At 30.8% G+C, this 18,560-nt stretch overlaps 1 protein-coding gene across 4 annotated transcripts in view; it reads left to right on the top strand.

Annotated features, from left to right (window-relative positions):
- LOC118204935 (DNA-dependent protein kinase catalytic subunit-like) overlaps positions 1 to 18,560 on the top strand; it is a 601,004-nt gene that overhangs the window by 254,984 nt on the left and 327,460 nt on the right. For all 4 annotated transcript variants that reach the window (XM_085815460.1, XM_085815459.1, XM_085815458.1 and 1 more), the window contains 4 exons: positions 24 to 151; positions 5,224 to 5,425; positions 14,095 to 14,273; positions 15,087 to 15,255. In XM_085815460.1, the coding sequence (XP_085671586.1) occupies positions 24 to 151; positions 5,224 to 5,425; positions 14,095 to 14,273; positions 15,087 to 15,255 (678 nt within the window). The remainder of the gene's footprint in view (positions 1 to 23; positions 152 to 5,223; positions 5,426 to 14,094; positions 14,274 to 15,086; positions 15,256 to 18,560) is intronic.

Consider the following 18,560-nt stretch of genomic DNA (forward strand, 5'->3'; position numbering starts at 1 on the left):
TAAATTTATTAATTTTCTTACAGATGCTGTGTGCATTAAGGCTCACTGGATGTGACTTTTTATTGGAAATAATGATGATTTTATTTTGCAAAGAAGAGAACCATGTTTTAGAAGTAGATTTTGAAAGTAGTATCATCTTTATGTTAAAAAGGTATTAAAATTTAATTATCCCCCCAATACATATAAAAAGTTTTACGTTTATGTAAGTTATTGAAGTAACTAATGCAAAATTCAATGTAGATTGACATTAATTTCATATAAAATTTCTATACATTTTGGAAGAGTCTATTTCCGACTTTTCTTCATCCAGGAAGAAAATTTATATCTTGGTGCTAGTAGTCAGTAATTACTGTTTCCATTAGTGTGGTTTATTTAATATTGAATTCAAATTTAACCAATTAAAGGCAGAATAATTTGTTCCTTGTGGAAGGCAGACATGTGTTGGTTTCCCTCAAGGTACATAGCTTTTCTCCAAAATTGATATAAATCTGAAAGTAAAATTAATGTTGTTTTGGTATTCAAACGGCATATTTTTCTTTTATCTGGGTTAGTGAAATAATGCCTGACATTCAAATTTTCATTCTCTCCCTTCCCACACATACTCTCAATATTTCTGTGAATGCTTGGAGAAATTTTGAGACTAATATGTGTTCAATGAATGTAATACTTGTATTAACATTCTATGCTTTTTCATATACAGTCAAAAGTCGTTAATCCGGACTCGTCGGGACTTCGGCGATTCCGGATTATAGATCATCAGTTTAAATCTGGTAAGATGGCATGCAGAAATTATAAAATTAAAAATATGAAACCGTAATTTATGAAATAAAGAACAATATAATCTAAAGGGTATCAAAATTTACAAAAAAAAAAAAAAAAAAAAAAAAAAAAAGCTTAATATTTATTTGTTTACTTTATTAAACATTTCTTTCAATGTACGTTGTTTCGTTTTATGTGATAATACTTTCTCTTTAATTCTATAAACAGACATAATTACTTGTTCAGTTACAAAGTTCCGCTGTCCAAGTCCTATAATTGCTGTGTCGAGAACACTGACTAATTTGTCAATCGAAATTTTTTCGTTTTCAATAACCTCTGTGTCACTTTCTTCACTATCGGAAGCAAATTATTATGACGAGGAATTTGATTTAAATCATATCAAAGACGGAATACATCGAGATGAAATACTACATTTAGTAAGGAATTATAAGCCAAATAAAATGAAAACATCTGCCCTGAAGATAAAGATAGTGCTGACAGATCAACTTCCAATTCATTGCCCCCCGTCGCAGAGCAACATGAAATTGATAAACAGGTTTTGGAATGGTTAGGTCCTTTGTTGCAGGAATTCCACTTTTGTTTAATGGACTTTGAAACATACTTTCGCTTTGTAGATCCTTTACATATTAGTAAATATGTATCGGAAATTCTATTTGACATAATCGAAAGTTCAAGCTTACTTTTATAAAATTGCTCTAACAGTCTGCAAAAAATAATAAGCCGGATCCAATTCGAAGATTAAGGAACAATGCAATCTGCAACATTAACTGAATTAGATAATTTTAGCTTAGCTTATACTGTCCATTATGCATAAACGTATTTTGCGCATGCGCACACGCATATTCGCAGCCGTAAAGGCCTTACGCATGCGCAGAAATTTTGTAGCTTTGAGGTCCGGATTATAGATCATTCCGGATTATGGGTGTCCGAATTAACGAGTTTTGACTGTATATTATTCCCTTTGTAAATAAGTTTTTTTTTGGCATACTGAATTCTATCTTTTTTATTAAATATATGTATCATATTTAGATTACCTGCATTGCCAGTTATTTTGTAATCTTTCTCTTCCCCCCTTGAAATGGAGATTTTTACATGCGCAAATATATACAGGGTAATTCTAAATTGTGTTTTCAAATTAAGAGGGGTGATAGTACTCATCCAGATGAGCAATGATTACCATAGAACATAGGTTCGCATTCTACTCTGAGAAGCAGAAAAGAGGAATATTGGAATTCCATCCTGACCTTGCAACAGTGTTGTAAGAGCAAATGAACGTGACTAAAAGTTGCACAGTCAGTTTAGTGAAAAACTCGTAGAAAGTGCACAAAACGGATAAAACCAAAAACTTGGCATTTGAGTGTTAATTTGAGCTTAGACTTTGATGGCAAACACTCAAATGCACATCTTTGATTGGCAAGGTGTCAACCTTGCAAACGATTACAACAAGTTAATTGTCTAATCAAGAGCTGAATATTATCATCTAACTCCAACTTCCGCTGTATGCCGAGATTAGCATGAAAAGTTTGTGCTGTGTTTCTTCCCTTGTCAGAAGTTCTATGTCCCATGGAAGGGTGCTTCAAGTAGAATGAGCACAACGCATTAAGGCTGGGAGGACAGGATAGAAGATGGCGAAGGGGGGAAAAACTGCTACCTTGATACTTGATATCAAGGTAGCAGTTTTTTCCCTTATAGATAATTTACCCCTAATAATTTAGATAATTAACTTGTTGCTATTGTTTGCAAGGTTGAGACCTTGCCAACCAAAGATGTGCATTTGAGTGTTTGCTATCAAAGTCTGAGCTCAAAGTAACACTCGAAAGCCAAGCTTTCGGTTTTATCCACTTTGTGAACTCTGTGTGAGTTTTTCACTAAACTGATTGTTCAACTTTTGGTCTTGTTTGTTTGCTCTCCCAACACTATTGTAAGTTTAGGTTGGAATTCTAATATTCCTCTTTTCTGCTTCTCAGAGTGGAATGCAACCCTGTGTTCTATGGTAATTATTGCTCATTTGGATAAGTACTATGGTGGGTGAGGGTTATGGCTCAGTGTATATTCTTCAAAGACATGACTCCGCTTCACTAAACATAACTTTATTCCTACACACCATATTTTTAACACATAACAGAAAACTTTTACACAAAAATTCGTATACCCCATGCTCGAGCTAAAGGCGAAGTGGGCGAGTTCACCATCGAGCTGGCAGTTTTTACATACAACAACATGACTTGGTCTGCGGCGCACACGGCCAAACATCAGACTGCCACAGTACTATCACCCCTCTTAATTTGTAAAAACAATTTAGAATCACCTTGTATACACATACAGGATCTCTCTATATATAATAAGTTTATGACTTTTGATGCTGTGGCTGTCATTGCTAAAGCTTAGAATGAATTTAAAAGCTTACATTGATGGCTGAAAGAAATTGATCCTTATTTTAATAAAGAAGAGATGATAGCATGGAGCATCGTAAAATGAAATCTGGTATTCAATGGTCTTAAAATACAAATGAAAAATATGCATTGAAATATTCATTGAAAGGAGAGCAATCTCAGATCAATTTTTTTTTTTTTTTACGCATAGCTTGTCTCCATTTTGCAGCTCGTTTTTTTTTATTGACTGCATCTTGCTCAGTGGATGCACAAAAGCAAATATGAAATGATAATCCAAAAATACAAAACTTAATATAGACAGGAAAACAGAAACAAAATATTCAATATTAAAGCAGTATAAACAGAAATATTCAACATTAAAGCTGCAAATTAGTCTTGTATGAGAAAAAAAAAATATTTATAATGTAATAATGTGCAAGTAAAATGAATGAAGTTAATGAAGCACTTGACATTTGTGGTTGTTTCAGACCTGGAATTGTGCGATTAACAAGATAATCTTAAATGCTGCTTATGGCCTTTATCAATTAATATATTTTTTAAAATTTTAAATGAGGAAACACATTCTGCCATACAGATGTAGAATCGATGCATAATTTAATTTCTGCGCTGTATATGTCAGAATGCACTACTTTTCATCTTTTTATTTTCCTAAATTTCTTCTATTTGTAATGTAAGGATTGTATTTTCAAATATAACTGTGGACTTTTAAGTATGAATAATTTTTAACTTTGAGATGAATTTGCTTTCAACAGTATTATGAATTACTGGAAAGTTGTTATCGAGATAATCATGTTTAGTAGGTCCGTATTTTTACATAAAATTCAAGATTGAGCGTGTAAATATTGAACTAAAATGATTTAAAACATAAAAATTTAGTATCCATTTGTGTTTGTTAATTGAAAATGAAATACCATATTCTAAAAAGAAAACTTTTCAGATTATCTAATAATTTCTGTTATCTTTGAAATTGACTTTAGCTAACCCAACAACATTAGTTTATAGGTGTTTTGATGTGCAGAATTTACTGTTTTAGCCTACTTAAGGCTACTTTAAAAATCTTGACCAGTGGTTGCCATATGAACTTAATGAAATACAAAAACAGTTTCTTCTGATTGGTCTGCAGAAATTCCTCAACTCTTTCTTCATTGTGTAGTGACATGATAAAAATGGATAGTATAGGTGATCAGCAAAGTGGGTCAATGCTAAACTGCCTAAGAAGATGATGAAATCTCCTCTATGTCTTTAGAAAAGTATGATGAACATCGGATGGACATTTCTGTATCACTCATTACATTTTCTCTTTGAACAGAAAACGTATTGATCTATGATTAATTACATAATACTCTTTCATATATGTAATTGATGAAGTGTTTAATGAAAATTTATTTTGATTGACTAGTTCACGATACCAACTAAGCAGACTTAGTTATAATGTGATATGCATTGAAGTTAAGTTTAATGATGTTACGGCTTTGCATATTTCTATATTGTCTAAAAAAAACACCATTATAACCATTTCAAAAATAAATGTAAAAGACTTTCTAGAGGACACAAAGCTCAAAATCTGTGTAAATTCTATTATTGCATTTATTAATTTTTTTTAAGCTTTACTCTGTATAGCTTTCTTTTAAAATTACTAAAAAGATTACTTTTTGTGGCTTACTGAACCATTTTTGGAATACCTGTATTTTATGACTATCCATGTATATCTGAGCATTAATTAGCACAGGTAATCAGAGTTCAGTATATTTTTATTCATGTATTATTATTTATTAAATTTTTTTTTTACTATCAGTAAGAATGTCTGCTTATTTCTACTTCCTTTAACAGACCTTTAAAATATTAAAACTATCCATTCTCCTTTAATTTTGTTTTTCGAAGTTATCCATAAAATATATGTAAATCATTGACATTCTGATCTAAAAAATGTTTTAGTAGCTTTCGAGAATAATTTTAATTTGAATTGAGATCTGTATTTTATGTAGTGTTCTAGATTTTCCTAATGATTTACAATGTTTTAATTCTAATTTTATACAATATTTTAATGCAGAATGAATTCAAATCGACAAATGGAAACCATAGACATGGTTTATGGAATTATAATGGCAGATTTTTATTCTTCAGAAGTCCGATTAGCAATAATAGAAAAGGTGATAACTGTAATGATGGAAAATATTTCAGTAGCTGCATGTGTTAATTTCTTCCTGGCTCATATTCAGTCTGTAATGAGTATATTGAAAGAAGGTGATTCAGTGAGTAATTAATATGTATTTAAAACAAATTAAAAATAATATGTCTATATGTAAAGAGGCTCACTTAATAAATTCTTAAGCTAGTAGAATGCACTTTAGAAAATTGAAATTATTTTGCTTTTAATGTTCTTAAATTTTTGCTTTTATTAAATCTAATTTTTAGTTGTAAATTATGTTATAATCTTAATAATATTAGATTTGTTAGTTTATGTAAATGACTTGTTGGATTTCCTTAACTTTAGATGTCTTTGGATGATATTTTCAAGGACTTATATGCTGATAAGAATAAGAAATAATTCTACAAAGTGTTTGCTTATATATATGTAAATATTTTTTTTAATGTGTGTGTGTGTATTTTTGTATACATTAAAAAAATTAGCAGCTGTTAGTTCTTTTCTTCAGGACATCTAAATGAGATAATATAAATAAGTAGCTTTATGAGTAATAGCTCGGCCAATTAATGCTATGTTATTATACAATATTAACACATCATCTAGTGAGGATACTTTAGATAAATATGCAGTTAATTTCTGGAAATTCTGAAGTAATTTCAGCCTTAAAAATGAATGTGCAGGAATATTATCATGAGTCAATGACAAGCTGTTGAATGTGATTATTGAGGAAAATTGGTGTCTAAGGGTATGAAAGAAAACTTTCAAGTTAGGGGTTTTCTTTGAGACAGCTGGTAGCATACTCAAGGCTATTTTAAGAATCTAATCCAATCGAAGCCAAGCCAATGTTACCGGCTCAATAAAATCTGCTCAGTGAGCACCTGATTTTGAAAGTGTCTGGACCAGTGTGGTGGGAGGTCAGAGGTGAAAGTAGTGGGAGTGACCAGTAAGTCACAAGGTCTGGGATGGAGCAAAGGCCTAACTGATAGCGAACAGGGCAGAGCCTAAGAGCAGTATGCTATGGAGAGATTGAGTGCAGGGATTAAGTCCTCAAGTAGAATTCCTTCAGGACTTAATCCCTGCACTCAACCTTTCCATAGCATACCACTCCTAGGTATCCCTGCATGCTACGTCAAAAAATTTAAGTTGTGGATGAGGTGAACAGCTAATGGTCTCAGCTCTTTATCCTCCTCCAAAATTATGTAGTCCAACACTTTAAGGTTCTTCATGTGTGGGCAGTTCAGAACTCTCGTAAAGAGGTTACGATTAAGTTTGTTCAAGAAAGTGAGAATCGATTCTTTTAAATTCTTATGCAGAGTCTTGTTTGAGACGAGAAAGTGTATTTGTCATTGTCCAAAGAACTTTATTCTGCATAATCTGTAATTTTTCGACGTCTTTGTCTCTAATGGCAGCCCAGGCCGGTGACGCGTAGGAGACGATTGGGCGAATTACTGCAATGCATAAATGTCTCTTCATTCTTAGGTCAAGTTCTGAGAATCTGAGTTTAAGAGTGGCGTGAGGCTTTGAATAGCCCCAATTGTTTTACCTCTAACACTAGTGATATGGTCCTTCCAATTAAATTTTGAATAGATGACAACTCCAAGATATTGTAATGTATTTGCAGTAATTTACAAAACAGACAATCTTCTTAGTAGAACATAAATTTTATTTCTAGTTCACTGTGATAGACAAATTTTATACAATTCTTAAGTGGCAAAATTTTCATACTACTCCTAGCTGTAAAAATCTTCAGAATTCTCATCTTTTAAAACAATATCTCACGTTGCTGAGTAACGGTTTAATACAAATATGGCGTTGCCACTTCAACAATAATTATATTTATTTATTAAATAACAAGATATTACAACCTCTCCCCCCTCCAGATAAACTTTAATTTATATTTTTATAAATTAAAGTTTACGTTTTTTTTTTTTTTTTAAACAACAATATCAGCACAATACAGAATTGAAATACAAGATATAACATAATAAGATACACTGAGGAAGAGAGGAAGGAGCAAAATATTTTTTTTATCTATATAGAGAAACAAATTATTTAATAAGGCCAGGGAGTACGACTTAATGCGTCTACATTTTTATGGTTTTTACCACTTCGATGAACGATCGTGTAATTGTAGGGTTGTAGTACTAGTGCCTATCTCATAAGTCGTGGATTTAAGCTCACATTATTTTTGAGCCAAACTAAGGGATTATGATCGGTCATGATGAGGAATTTAGTATACCCGTCTAAATAACATTGAAGTTTCTTTACAGCAAATATTATGGCGGCACATTCCTTTTCTATAATAGAGTACTTTTTTTCAGTTTCTGTAAACTTCTTACTGAGGTATAATACTGGGTGTTCATTGTCTCGTTCATCTTTTTGAGCTAAAATGACACCCATACCAGAGTTTGAAGCATCAGTTTGCAAAATAAACTCCTTATTAAAATCAGGTGAGTGTGACAGAGGCTTTTGTGGCAGTTTTTCTTCTTCAACAACTTGCTCTTGTCTGTTTAGTTTCTTTAAAAACTTCTCCTTGACTTGCATCTCAACTCCAGAAGTTGGCAATTCATCTGGAACTTTTAACTGAGAATCGTTTAATTTTGTCAGTTCTTTCTTTTCAGATAGTTTTTGCTTGTTGCGAGATGAACCTTTGTTCTTATCTGTTACTTGCATTCTCATTGAATGTGGCAACTTTGAGTATCCTCTATCATGTTTATGCCTCTTTGCTAAGTTTTCTGACGCAAGCTTATATTCTGAATGTATTTTTAATTTCTCAGCTTTAGAAGCACCTTCATGAGTTCTTTTATAAGAATTTCTTTGATCTGCTGCTAACAAACTGTCAAACACATCTTTACTTTTTGGAGAAGAAGGAACTGGGGAACTTGTAGAGGAATAATCATACACATGATCCATAGAAGATGAATCACCAGGTAAATAAAGTGAGTCAACTTCCATATAAATAACTTCAGTTTTCTCATCAAGAGATGAACGCTTAGATTGTTTGTCAGATTTCTGTGAAGCATTGATAGGAGCTTGACGTTTAGAAGGGTAAGTATTGACCAAATTACCTTGAGTTTTAGTAATATTATTTGTTTGGTTCTGTATCAGAGATGTATACTTCTGCATTTGATCCCTATATTTTTCAGGAATAACAATTAATTCCCTTTCATTTCCCTTTTTATCTATTTTCTTTTTCGCAAACAACCTGTTTTCTTTTTCTTTGAAATCATTTGTGTTGCTGAAATTTTTGCTTTTAGCTTCTCTAAGCAATGAGGCTAGATCTCTACTTTGATGCTGAGATTCAATTAATTCTTTAGAATTAACATTAATTACTTTCTTCATTTCTTTGTCTTTCTCGTCAGCTTGCATTAAAATATCTTCATCAGTCTCAATAACAGACAGTGCTTCTGGTTTTCCCATTTTAGTGTCTCTACTTCGATCTTCTTCACGAGATTGTTTTATTTGAGATCGTGTCAAAACCGCATTTATCTTTTCTAAATTTAAGAATTGTTTATCTCTGAACAACTGGGCAGTTTTGTTACCCAATACGTATCTGCCAGGATCATTTCTAACAACGGCTGCATGTGTCTTTATATAACCAAATTCGCAATTAATTTCAACTTCCGCTAACGGTCTAAATGGTCATTTAAAAGATATTGCACCCAGACATGTTCTCCAGTCATTTTTACGTTATCTATGTATTTTCGAGAAATAACATCTATCGTGGCTCCTGTGTCTCGAAGAATAGGCATTTCATACCCATTAACTGAACCGTTAATTGTATATGTCTTTAACAAATCATCATTCGAAAATACACAATTTATTTTTTCATTTGGTTTTAAGCGACGGCACTGAGGCTTAAAATATTCGTATGATCCACTCGAAACAACGTGGTCGATATCTTTTGTCATAGAAATTTTCTTGGTTTTTGTTTGGGAACTGATTCCTTTGTCGATGCTCTTTCTGGTATTTTGAATCATCCCATCTATCAGAATGCTTAAAATGAGGCGGATGCTCTATTTTTTTCACAAAATTATCATAACGCGGTTTAAATGATCCTTTGTTCATTTTCTCAGTCTGATTGGCAGAAAATTTCGGTTTTATTGTTTTTCTCACATCTTCAAAATCTTCAATTTTCTTAACCATTTCAGTAGATGAAATGATGGTTGTCCATTGATCCATAAAATGTTCTTTGAAATCAGGAGAAATACACTTTTTTATTTGATCAAACAACATGAGATCTTTTAGCTGTTCAAAAGTTTTAATGTTTAATTCGTTAAGCCATCCTTCTAAATAATTCTTAAATTCATAGTAGAAATCAGTAGAATCTTTCAGTAGATTTTTGGTGTTTATTAAATAGTTGTCGAAATTTTTCCGCACTCAATTTAAATCGTTGTAACAGTAAAGTTTTTACATATTCATACTTTTTCGCATCCTCTTCTGGTTCTCTAGCAATAAGCTGAACAATGTCAGGAGGCAGCAATGAAATAAGTTGAGTCACTTGATTTTCAGCAGGTATATTCATAATTTTAGCTTGAGGCTCAAATAACACCAGAAATAAACTTATTTCATCTTCTTTAGGGTTGAAATGTGGCATGACATCGTGAATTCTGATTTTTAAAGGCTGCTCAGGTAACTGCGTAATTTCTACAGGCTGTGCTGTGGCAGCCATTGCTTCCAGCTGAAGTTTCTGTAGCTCAAAGGCTCTAATTCGCTCTTCTCTTTCAAGCTCTTCTCTTTCGCCTTCCCTTTCTCTTTCACGTTCTTTTTCTCTTTCTTCTCTTTCGCCTTCCCTTTCTCTTTCGCATTCTTTTTCTCTTTCTTCTTTTTCGCTTTCTTCTCTTTCGCGTTCTTTTTCGCTTTCTTCTCTTTCGCGTTCTTTTTCTCTTTCTTCTCTTTTGCGTTCTTCTTTTCTTTCCCTTTTTTCTCTAATTGCAGCCAGTAGTTCTCGAGTAAATTCCTCATCATAATCGGGACTTTCAGTAATCAGTTTATGCAATTGAGCAATCTTAAATTCAGGTTTCACGGTTAAACCTAACTCTTCTGCTAGTACTTTTAAATCCTGTTTTTTACTCCTAACTAAGTATGACATGTTGACACAAGTTACCTTTATTATGCTTCCTTTTGAAATTGAATCTAAAAGATCGTACTTTTACTAAAAATGTATAATTTCTGGCGAGACTTAATTTCTCAAATACGAAATTCACACTAACCAATTGGAGAGAATTATTTAAACAACTTTGCCAGGTTGGCAAAAAATACTATAATACTACGTCGGGTTGACGTTTTAACTCACTATTCACAAGCCTCGTTAGCTATAACTATATAAACACCTTTGCCAGTTAGGCAATACAATGGAATTTTACCCACGTCAGTTTGACGACTTTACTATCTGTCTCCACGCCTGGTTGGCGATAACAAAAACAATTTTTGCCAGTTTGGCAATACAACTTTTAGAATATACAATTTGTAATACGTCGGGATGACGTTACTATCTATCACACGCCTGGATGGCGAGAATAAGAAAACATCTTTGCCAATTCAGCAGTATAATCAAATCACACTACGTCAGTTTGACGTTATTACTTATTTTACACGCGCCTGCTTGGCAACAAATTCAAAACTCAGCTAGCAGTTTTTTTTTTTTTTTTTTTTTTTTTTTTTTTTTTTTTTTTTTATAAACGCCGGGATGGCTTACACATATCAATTATCAACATAAAAATTCAATACAAATAAAAGTAAAGCATAAATAATAATTTTAAAATACTTCTTTACCACAAATATCAATTATAAATTTAAGATGAATATTTTTAGTGTCAGTTATTTAAAACAGAATCTTACACGATAAACTATAATTCTGAAACAAAGTATTAAAATTCAATAAAAGCTTTTTTAAGGAAACCGAAAGTTAATCTTATCTTCAGAGATCCTGTTTATCCTGTTTTGACAGATTTTTGCTCAGACGCAAGTTATAGAAGCACAGAAGATAACCTTTGAATGATCCGCTTCAAAAATCTGGCTTTAAAACGTCAGACTTCTGACATCTATTTCTCCTTGAAATAAGCTTATATTGGTACTACCAAACTTGTTCTAAAAAATTCAGCAAATTTCTGGGATTAAGAGACCAGCACCATCGAAATTGATAATTGCACTCCTAATTTCCAGGATCTCGGTGGAACCTCCAATTAATTAAGACTGTAATGTATTTGCAGTAATTTACAAAACAGACAATCTTCTTAGTAGAACATAAATTTTATTTCTAGTTCACTGTGATAGACAAATTTTATACAATTTTTAAGTGGCAAAATTTTCATACTACTCCTAGCTGTAAAAATCTTCAGAATTCTCATCTTTTAAAACATTATCTCACGTTGCTGAGTAACGGTTTAATACAAATATGGCGTTGCCACTTCAACAATAATTATATTTATTTATTAAATAACAAGATATTACAATAGGAAGCCTTATTCACCATTAGAACATCAGTATCGAATAGTACTGTTTTAGCCTACTTAAGGCTACTTTAAAAATCTTGACCAGTGGTTGCCATATGAACTTAATGAAATACAAAAACAGTTTCTTCTGATTGGTCTGCAGAAACTTCTCAACTCTCTCTTCATTGTATAGTGATGATAAAAGTGGATATTTTAGGTCATGAGCACAGTGGGTTAAAGCTAAACTGTATAAGAAGATGATGAAATCTCCTCTCTGTCTTTAGAAAAATATGATGAACATCTGATGGACTATGCAAGGTGTTTCTTCATTCCAGTTTCCTGCAACCAGGATTAATCATTACAGCAGAATCTTACTGCAGTAAAACCCCTCATAACTAGCACCTAATTAACTCATTATCAAAATAACTACACTGTTGAAGAGTTTAATTTGAAATATAGGACGACTGTGTGATAAAAAATCTATAATGGGCCAACAATTTTTTAAACTAATTTTGAAGGATATGTGCAGAAAACTGAGACAAGTCTCCTAATCAAATACAAGCAGAAAGGTTCACCAAAAATAAAATCCTTGGATTAAAATTCGTCCCCAAATTGGAACAGTATTGAGTGGGCGAAAGAGGTTTCCTTCAGCAATTTCTCAATCCATTCAAGGATTGAATAAAAGTAGTACATTATAATGAATAGCAAATCATCTAAATGGATCATAACTCTTGTGAATAATGGGATCACACAGAAGAAATGTAAGCAGGAACTCCTTGAAATAAAATTAAGTTGAAAAAAATATATTGGAGAACATTACTTTTGTAGATTAACTTTGTATTTGTATATTTTGTGCTATTCTGATGACCATTACCTACTCCAAACATAATACAACTAGAAGAGATTGCCAGGAATGGAATTATTTGCAATTTTACGTGTTACACTGTTGATAGGTCTGAGGTGGATAGTTATTCGAAATTGATTAAATTATTGCACTCATAATATAAAAAATGAAATTAGTGATTAATAAAGAAACTTGTCATTGCATGATCTCTATTCTAAGTTCCATTTCATATTTAAAAAATTAAATGAAATATATTCACATTTTGATATGACCTTAGCAGAATTTCCCAACTTTTTACTTTTCTGTAACTTTTAAAATAATAATCATGTTTAAAATTAGGCAAAACGGCAACCTTATGTTTAGCAGCAGAATGTATGTATGCAGAGAGTTTTTTTTTTGATTCTGATCATGAGGGACTTATGCTTGATCACCCTCGAAATCAATAGAGTTTTGATTAAAATCTGTGCCAAACATATTGCTGTTTTGCCTCATTTTAAGTTTTACATTGACATGTTTCTTTTCTCCCTGAATATTCGTATGTGGGAGACCTCTTGTATAAATCTTGCTTAATGACTATTCCTTACAATTACTTCTGGAATACCTAGCAGTTTCTCATGGAACATTAGATTTAAGAAATATTGGGCTATATTAAGCAGACTGCTTATGCTATGACTTTTATCCTTTTACATTCCTTAACCCTTTAATTGTCAAGTTATTTTGATGATTTGGGTACACAAATTGTCAAATTTTTCCCGAGATACAGTCGGGTTTGACAAAAAGATGAAGCCGAAATAAACGTCTCCCGATATATATTCGGGTATAACAATACGATGCACTCAAAAAAAAAAATTACCCCGAGTAATACTCGGGCGTGACATTTTCAAACACCAGTGCTGTACCCAAGATTATCTCGGGCATGACAGTTAAAAGGTTAAAAAATGTTTTACTTTTTGTTAGTTAAATAAAATCAACAATTCGTATTTTATTTTATTGCTTTTTAATTATTATTCATTGATATGCTTAAAAAAGTTAAAAAAATCTCTTTCACTTGAAATAATTTTTCTTCGATGGATCATAAATAAGATAAAATCAAAAGATTTTCCACACTCTAAAGTTATGATATTTGCAAAAGGTATATGAGTGAGACCAGAATGAAATTGACCTAAATTAGTTTTTTATTCAATTGTACACCAATAAATCTTAATGATTATTGCTATCTGTTTGCAAAGAAACCTTAAATATGAATACTTTACTAGGTATTTCAGAATCCTGCACTTGATAATTAAAAATGTTTGGCTGCATTGGTGAGTTCTAAGGTTAACATCTTTTTAGTAACATATATATAGTTTTACATCTGTTTAATACATGGCAGTTTTTGTAGAGCAAAGTTAAAATTTCTAGTACTGTGTGTACATGAATTTCACTTTTAGTTTTCATTGTTTAGTTTTTATTATTCGAAATAAGTTTCCCTCTTTTATTTTCTTCTTTTTTGAACAGGATAACCAATCGAGAAAAGATGTTCACATCATTAAAAATATATGTTGTTTTAAGCTATTGGAAATGCTATATAAAACAGTTTCAAAGGATCTGCTTCATAAAAAGGATTCCCATATTGTTGAAACATACCTTGGGCATGAACCTAATGTAGGAAATGAACTGAGTACTGATATTACAAAGTAAATTGAAATTTTTTTGTTAATTTTTTTTAAGCTTTACACACAGTTTTAGAAATAATAAAATTCAGAAACAGAACATTGTTAGTCAGGCTTTTTGAGCTCCAAACCTTTAATTATTAACTGTCGTGAATTTATATCTAAATTAAAATCTGGTTTTAAAAGCATATAAGTGAATTTAATCTAAAGAACTGCCTAATAGAAATATATGATGCTAATGAGGAACCCTGACAAATACAACATCAGCTAAAAATGCAAGTTTCAGTTTAAACAGTTATAAGTAATTATTAATAATTAACTTGGCTGCCCCGTTTTCCATTATGTATGTATAATGATTCTCAAAACTGATAAATTATGTATCTGCTGCCTTTGTTAATTTTTATACTTGTAATACTTTTTATGAATTTTCTAAAAAAAAAATGTTTAGGTGTACTGTCCATTATCACATAAGTGCCCTTCAGAATAACATGGAGGTTAGCTTACTACTACTTTGTACATTTTTTTTTGTTATTTTCTATCGTTTAATAATATTTTCACTTTTTGCTTTTATCATTACTTTTCTGCATTGACTTTATATATTGCTTTTTATATTTTAAGAAGAAAATTTTTTTGAGCTTAAATTTAAAACAATTTTAAATTTATATCTCTTACAATATTGAACTGCATTCTTACAAATTTACAAACTCATTAGAAAATATAATACTATTCAGTTCATTTATCAATCTTGATCTTGATTGTAATTAAGAAACTTTTTCACATGACTGATAATTGCTATTTAAATTTATTGAGTCTATTTCCCCCCATATTCTATTTCAGATTGGCTTTGGAGTTCAAAAAAAGAGATTATAAAGTAGAACCAGAGTGCAGAGAGTTATTGCGAAAACTTAACTGTGCTTGTTATAATACTTTAATAGCAGTTGTATCTTGCACACAAACTGATTTGAAGTTTTACAGTATCTTTCTTTTCAAGGAAAGCAAAGAAAAGGTAGGTACAGCAATAATGCATTACAGTAAAAAATTAAGGGAAAATGAGCAATTTGTTTGGTTTTGGGAAAGCAAGTTTGATATTGGGAAAATGAAAGAATTTTACTGTAAAATATCTAATTCAGCATGTAACATGTGCATTCAGTTGGTAATATTTACAGATTTTGATTCATGTGCAAAATGTATATAAATTAGCAAAACTGAAAAACAGGATGAGTGATAGTTGTTTAATTTCAAATGATTAAAATATGTAATGTTGCATATTTTACTACTTACTTCTTAGAATATTGCAATTTGACTGTCCTTATAAAAATACATAAAAGTATAGCATTGAACTTTGTTATTTAATTAAATCTCAATCACTCGTACCCCAATAGAGTATAATTTAATTTAACAATGAATATTTTTTATGGATCTGATTTGCTTTAAAATCCATTATAATTTAACATGGAATGGAATACTACACAGCTAAAATAGTAAAAGTTGAGTTTCATAGTAGGTAATCTTTTTTACTGGCATCACAGCATGGAAATTCTTCCTCTTGACCATTGCATTTGAGTTAAGGAGAACAGTGTTCCCATATTAGTAATGTGGGCAGGAGTATCAAAGTCCTGTGTAATTTTCAAGAGCTAAGAAGGGAGTACTAAGCTTATATTTTATATAAGCTTAGTACTCCTTTCTTAGCTCATCTTAGCTTCTTAGCTTATAATCAGCATATAAAATGATGCTGATTTAAATTCTTCATTCTTGCGTGTAGTTGCAAATATCTTTTGAATATGGCTATCTGAAGTTTTTATGTTTCACCCATTCCAAGCAAAGAAAGTCTTCAAGTGGCTTATCCATTTACAACAACTTATCCATTTATTTTAAGCAGTCACTGTTCTGAGTTTCAGCAGCATTTTCGAATTGATTGTTCTCTGCTCAAACATTCACTGTGAGTGTCTTGCAAGAGATCTTTAGCTGCCAGTTTTTAAAAGCAAAAATTTTTAAAAATTAAAAGCCATAAGTCCAGCTCCTAAACATTCACATTAATTTTGAAGATTGTTCCTGGAACATCAATTTGATCCTTGAAACTAAGGACATGTAACGTTCCTGATGCAGTTCAAGGGAACAAGTTGACATAAGGGTTGTCCTCATGAAGGAGTGATATTATGTTTGTACTGTCACAATTATAGTGTTCTATATTAAAAAAAGGTGCAACTTATTGAGCAATATATGCATACAAATCCATTGTTCTCTACTTTTTTTGGCCGGGGTCCATGCACCTCTTTCACCATTGCCAGATGATCACTCTCCCTCCCGCCTTCCTTTCCAAAACTTGAAAATACTAAATTTAAATTATCTTTAATGTGTTTTATAAATTAAACAAGAAAAAATATCGAAAATGTTGGTAAATACCAAAAGTTGAATAAAAGCTGTTTTTTATATTCATAAACTAAAACTTTATAGGGAAATAAAAGGCTGGCTGCACAACCTCCGGAAACTGTGAAATTTCCCCCTGGTTGTCAACCCCTGGTATAGATAGATCAGAAGATGGTGGATTTTCGTTACTCTTTTTTCTAAAATTAAATTTATTAAATCATCCCATATCCTTTCACCTCATAGAAAAATGTTTCTACTCATTCCTAATTATTCCTGATGTTAATTATTCCTGATTAATATGAGTTTTCCTTTTAAAACTCAGATTTTATTTTGTCACCACATATCTAATTAAGAATTGTTTTTTATTTAGTATATGAATATTTAATAACAAAATTTTCTGTATTATGTTCTAATAATGCATTAGATGTAAAAAATAATTGGATTTATCAAAATATATTTATCAATTTATCACTAATATTTATTCCTGTTAATTTTTTTTCTGTCTTTATTGATGTTCCTATTGAAAGAGCATTCAACTATCTTGAAACCAAAAACTCTTAAGAATTTGGTTTCTGATAACATTAAGAAATTAGTCTCCATATTAAATTTTCTCTAGATCAGACTTTGTTTTCTAAATCAATTACCACTGGTAGTCTGAAGGACTGATTATGGGAAATCTCTTCATTCAGTTAAATTCATTGATTTTTCAAATTTTATTTTTTCCTTTTGTAAAATAGGATTCTTTCTTCCCAAAATTAATCTGTTAAATGTTTTTTCAGCTCTGCGAATTTCATCACCAAGCAATGTTTTGTGTGTTATTTTTAATTCAGAACATTAATGCTTTTGTATTTGAATGTTTTAAAAGTAAGTTATGTTTTATTAATAACAGGAATGTACACTGCTAAAAAAAATGGGACAGTGCTATATCTCCCGTTCTACTGGGCCGATTGATAAAATTCAAACTGCGTTTTTCATGTCTCGAAAGCACGACATAGGATATATATTAGATTTAACATAGGTATTTGACACAAAATCGGACTTTTCCTGAAATAACATACCAATTTTTTTCCATATTTCGATTCTACGATTCAAATTATGCCAGAATGCCGAGTTTTGTAAAAATCGTACGAGTAGTTTTTAAAATATTAGCTTTCAAAGTTTTAGCTCCTCAATGTTAATTGAACTTGTCAAATATTTATTAATATCTCATTTTTTATTAAACGTTTTTGATTTTTGCTTTCACTTTTCAAAATTTAGGGTCATTCCAAATAAAATTTACCCATTTTTTGTGTTTTATTTTTAAAATTTCTATTTTTAAATAATTTTTATAAATTTTTCGAAAACAATTTTGAATTTATAACCTATAAAATTTTTAATATCATCTTAAAGTATGTGTATTTCTAAGCACACCTGCAGAAAATTAGACTTTTTTATTCAAAATTTTCTAAGATATACACAAGTTTACATATTTTCGGGTTTTGAAATTTGGCACCTTTTTTTTTTGAGTGATAATAATGCCAAATGTGGTTTATGGATTTTTGTTATAGTAAATTGCCACAGCTATTTTTAACCTTAAATTTCAAATAAAATTTTATGGAGAATTAATTGTATGAAATTTTTCAACTCAATCATGCGTAATAAATATTTATTAATACTATATGAAAAGCTATTTTTTTTTTAAATTGTAGATGGTATTCAAAGTTTTAACAATTTTTTTAAAAATTTCTCTCTTTCTTCCTTTTTTTAAAAAAAATATTTGTAAGAGTAAATTTTTTTCTTTGGCGTTTTATTTTCTGCTACTTTACTTTAACTTCATTTAAATCGAATTGTCTAAAACTGAGAACTTTCGTTTGATGTTTATTTGAATTTTATCGAAATATTTTATGACTTTAACTGCATAATTTATTTCTAAACAAGCTGTTGCTTTATCCATATTTTTAAAAC

Source organism: Stegodyphus dumicola, chromosome 4 (genome assembly GCF_044657685.1).
Source record: "Stegodyphus dumicola isolate Sdum_Otavi_A_Nest chromosome 4, ASM4465768v1".
Taxonomy (NCBI): Eukaryota; Metazoa; Arthropoda; class Arachnida; order Araneae; family Eresidae; genus Stegodyphus; species Stegodyphus dumicola.